A 5,000-nucleotide genomic window follows, 5' to 3' on the forward strand; every position below is an offset into this window, starting at 1 on the left:
TTTGTATTTAATAAATTACTGATATTTTGTAAATTGATCTCCGCCTCCTGAGTGTGTATTAGGGTTAGGGTTAGGCTAACTCTAACCCTAACATAGACAGCCCGCATACATCCGGGATTTACACAGTACTGTGCTCATACACATGAGAACAGGTGAGAGGTCATTAAGACTCTGCTGTGGTTCAGTCACACGTACAAAAACCCTGCTTCTCAGTTCAACAGAGTTGATGTCTTATATGAACAAATGTAAAATCATTTCCAGTATATTAACAACATGAATCAGCATTTAGGCAGTTGTATAGTGTACAGTGTGCCTACTTAGTCATGTCTACATATTGTGATGCACTGATTCAGGTGTGTGAGCTGAGCTGATTCAGGCAGTGGACACGGCTGATCTGCTGCTGCTGTGCGCCCTCTGCTGGACAAAGTGAAGCTTTTAGCATCGGAACGTCAGAGAACACGAGTGGCGTTTGTGTCTCATATAATGAATGCCATTAGACCAATCAGACATCACAGGAGTCAATTATATACACAAACACGTCTGCATTCAGTCCTTTACCATTACACTGTTTAAAGTGTGCTGCATCATACGAACTTTACATGTACCTTACTCAGCTAAACACCAAATATTAGCAAACACCAACCCGAATCAGATCAAGAGAACTACACTGTTCCAATTCACTATGATCTTTAATGTGAAGCTGCTTTGACACAATCTACATTGTAAAAGCGCTGTACAAATAAAGGTGAATTGAATTGAATAAAGCTGTGTGTTAAGTGTGCATGATGCACAGATCATGTCTATTCAATGAGATGTGTGACGGTAAAAGAGCAGAGCAAGACGCCTCCAGCAGAGGGCGCACAGCAGCAGCAGATCAGCCGTGTACACTCCGCCTGAATCAGCTCACATCACACACCTGAATCAGAGCATCACAATATGTGGACATGACTATACAGGCACACTGTACACTATACAACTGCCTAAATGTTGATTCATGATTTTAATATACTGGGAACCATTATAATTGTGTTCACATGTTAAAGATGTCCGACTTTGGCATTATCTCAGGTGGACATCACTTTTTTACAGCAGAGTGCTCAGTTTGCTGGTGTTTAGCCTCTGAAAAACACCTAAAATCAAGTAATGCTTCACGGCTCTGATGAGTGTCCTGCTCAGTAATATCTGTCAGAAATTGGCAGACAAAGCAAATGTGCAGATGGTCTTCAATGTGTTGCGGTTAGACTGCAGTATTACTACAATAGTGCAATATGATGCTCGCAAAATGTATTCGCAAATGGTGCGATGATTAGTAAATGTGTGTAATATATTGCTGTTTCTACAGAAAACACAAAACAATCTGTGGTGAAGTGTGTTCAGAAGCACACACGTCTCATGTCAAACGCTTACTGTCAACATCTGAGCATGTAGACTTCAGTCTCCATCACTGGCAGGCGAGCAGAGGTCAGCTCAGCCCTGCTGGACCACACTGACACTGGCCTCATCACTGCTGTGCAGAGTGTGATGGTGGAGCTGCTCAATCACTCTGAGCCACAGATATCTGTGATCATACCGACTAATAAATGCATTCAAGTTCCACCTCAGCGCTGGTTTATGTTTTGTATGGTCTTTCACATGGGTTTACCACTTTTATTTACCGTCTGCTACATGTGAAATAAGACAACTCACGGACTACAGTAGCCATGATGCACTGCTGCAAGATTGCGGACTACACTACCCATCATGCACTGCTGCAGGATCGACCCTAACGCCACCCACTGTGCCGAACACTAACAACAACACACTACAGCTCGCAACATGGAGCAGTGCTCGCTTTCGCCAACTCTGGACTAACACACACACTACATACTACATACTACATACACACACACACACACACACACACACCCTGATGGACGCGTCTGATGCGGGTGAGTTTTGCCTTTTCAAAGTGTGTATAAGTTATTGATGTGTGTTTCATGCGCGCTGAGTGTGTTAAACTCACACAACTGAGTTTAACACACAAATACTAAACAGGGAAGACCCGAGTATAACTGTGTTGTGTTGTTTTGTGTGTGTAAAGTCAGACACTGAACAGCCGAAAGGAAATATGCGCTTCTGCGAGTCTGTGCGTGCAGTGCAGTGACGTCACAGTGCTGTGTGTGTGTGTGTGTGTGTGTGTGTGTGCGTGCGTGTGTGTGTGTGTGTGTGTGTGTGTGTGTGTGTGTGTGTGTGTGTGTGTGTGCGTGTGTGTGTGTGTGTGCGTGTGTGTGTGTGCGTGTGTGTGTGCGCGTGTGTGTGCGCGTGTGTGTGTGTGCAGAGATGATCAGATCATGTGTCATTCAGCACTGTAGGCAGCAGGACTGGGTTTCAGCTGTGCTCAGTGCAGATCTTCAGTGTCCTGCAGTGGTGTATCGCTGTTATCCAGACAGCAGTGAAGGCGAGATCTGAACACATCATCAGTTACACATCTGATGAGGCGCAGTGTAACACTGTACCGACACCTTCATCTGCAGAGCAGTGATTACAGCTGCGGTCACGACAAAAATACACGATTACTATCTGAAGATTCCAGCAGCGATGAGCTGAAGAGCTGAGCACAGCACATAACATATAACCCATCACCAACACCATCACCACTGACCATACTGTGACTAAGACCACCATCATCATCACTAGCACCATCATCATCAGCCCTAACCCTTATATAGCTGACATCATCATTATCATCATCATCACTAACTCTGCCGTGTGTGGGTGATGCAAGGCTTAAGCCTGACTGTGTGTAGCGCTCTATTGTTGTGTGTTGTGTTTCTGTACTGTGTGTGTAATAGTAATGTGTGTGTGTGTGTGTGCTGTTTGTCCGTCAGTGTTTTTCCCCGACCGCCATGCCCCTGCCGCCCCCCTCCTGCTGGAGCAGCTGCCCAGCTACCAGTCTCTGCTGTACCGCAGGAAGTCCAGCAGCAGCACCAGGAGGCGGGGCAGTGGGCGGGGCCGGCAACCATCAATCAGCAGTGTGAAGTGGGCGGAGCAGAAGCCTGTGCACAGTGGGGAGGAGCTCCGACCGGTGAGGGAGCTGCCAATGAGCATGCAGGAGAAACGGCGGGAACAGTGAGTTCATGACCCCGCTAATCTGCACCTGTGCGGGAAGTCAGAAACATTAGCGGCTATAGCTAACTATACAACGAGATTTCAGAAACATTAGCGGCTATAGCTAACTATACAACGAGATTTCAGAATCATTAGCGGCTATAGCTAACTATACAACGAGATTTCAGAAACATTAGCGGCTATAGCTAACTATACAACGAGATTTCAGAAACATTAGCGGCTATAGCTAACTATACAGCGAGATTTCAGAATCATTAGCGGCTATAGCTAACTATACAGCGAGATTTCAGAATCATTAGCGGCTATAGCTAACTATACAGCGAGATTTCAGAATCATTAGCGGCTATAGCTAACTATACAGCGAGATTTCAGAATCATTAGCGGCTATAGCTAACTATACAGCGAGATTTCAGAATCATTAGCGGCTATAGCTAACTATACAGCGATTTCAGAAACATTAGCGGCTATAGCTAACTATACAGAGATTTCAGAAACATTAGCGGCTATAGCTAACTATACAGAGATTTCAGAAACATTAGCGGCTATAGCTAACTATACAGAGATTTCAGAAACATTAGCGGCTATAGCTAACTATACAGCGAGATTTCAGTGTGTGTGTGTGTGTGTGTGTGTGTGCGCAGGCAGCAGCGGCTCCAGCAGGGCGGCGCTCTCTCTGGCTGGGGTGTGTGGAGTGTGAGTGTGCGTCGCTCACTGAAGCGGATGAAGGAGGACGGAGCCGAGGCGCTTGCAGCCCTGCAGCTCTGGAGAGCAGACATACACCTGATCGAGGGTCAGTGTGTGTGTGTGTGTGTGTGTGAGTGTGTGTATATCTGTGTTTCCTTTGCCCATCAGCATCTGTGTTATTCATTTGTGTGTCTTTATGTGTGTGTGTGTGTGTGTGTGTGTGTGTGTGCGTGCGTGTGTGTGTGTGTGTGAGTGTGTGTGCGTGCGTGCGTGTGTGTGTGTGTGTGAGTGTGTGTGTGTGTGTATATCTGTGTTTCCTTTGCCCATCAGCATCTGTGTTATTCATTTGTGTGTCTTTATGTGTGTGTGTGTGTGTGTGTGTGTGTGTGTGCGTGCGTGCGTGTGTGTGTGTGTGTGAGTGTGTGTGTGTGTGTATATCTGTGTTTCCTTTGCCCATCAGCATCTGTGTTATTCATTTGTGTGTCTTTATGTGTGTGTGTGTGTGTGTGATTGTGTGTGTGCGTGCGTGCGTGTGTGTGTGTGCTCCTCAGGCATGTTCGGCACAGGGATCCTCTCCTACTTCTCCTTCCTGCGGTTCGTGGTTCTGCTGAACTTCGTCATGTTTCTGCTGATGTTTGTGTTCGTGATGCTGCCGATGATCATCTCGTCCCGCACGGCGCACAACACCACCGACAGCAGAACCAACGGTACACACACACACACACACACACACACACACACACACACACACACACACACACACACACACACACACACAGCAGTTGCTTAGAGATTACACACTGATGTCTCTCTGTGTGTGTGTGTGTGTGTGTGTTGCAGTGAGCGAGTGCAGTGTGTATCCGGACACGTCTCGTCAGGGTCTGGTGGTGTTTCACGAGCACATCACAGACCTGCTGTCAGGAACGGTGAGGAAAAGAGGAACGCCAATGTGTGCTGCTCTGACACACACACACACACACACACACACACACCAGGGTCCCAAACTAACATCTAGCTGTGAAAGCACCCTAACTGTCAGTGTGTGTGTGTGTGCGTGTGTGTGTGTGTGCAGGGGTTTCTGGAGCGCACCTATCTCTTCTACGGGTTCTATAAGCCGGAGTTCATCCATCCTCGCTTCACCTACAACCTGCCGCTGGCGTACCTGCTGTCCACCATCTGCTACCTGCTGCTGAGCCTCGTCTGGATCG

At 47.0% G+C, this 5,000-nt stretch overlaps 1 protein-coding gene across 2 annotated transcripts in view; it reads left to right on the plus strand.

Moving 5' to 3' along the window:
* Positions 1–1,786: 1,786 nt before the first annotated feature.
* The window catches only part of tmc7 (transmembrane channel like 7), an 8,293-nt gene continuing 5,079 nt past the window's right edge, over positions 1,787–5,000 (plus strand). For both annotated transcript variants that reach the window (XM_073908956.1, XM_073908958.1), the window contains exons 1-6: positions 1,787–1,928; positions 2,868–3,108; positions 3,750–3,898; positions 4,344–4,499; positions 4,633–4,718; positions 4,865–5,000. The exon at positions 4,865–5,000 is cut by the window's right edge and continues 7 nt beyond it. In XM_073908956.1, the coding sequence (XP_073765057.1) occupies positions 1,910–1,928; positions 2,868–3,108; positions 3,750–3,898; positions 4,344–4,499; positions 4,633–4,718; positions 4,865–5,000 (787 nt within the window). In that variant the 5' untranslated portion in view covers positions 1,787–1,909. The remainder of the gene's footprint in view (positions 1,929–2,867; positions 3,109–3,749; positions 3,899–4,343; positions 4,500–4,632; positions 4,719–4,864) is intronic.

The sequence above is a fragment of the Danio rerio genome, chromosome 1 (genome assembly GCF_049306965.1).
Source record: "Danio rerio strain Tuebingen ecotype United States chromosome 1, GRCz12tu, whole genome shotgun sequence".
NCBI classification, from domain to species: domain Eukaryota; kingdom Metazoa; phylum Chordata; class Actinopteri; order Cypriniformes; family Danionidae; genus Danio; species Danio rerio.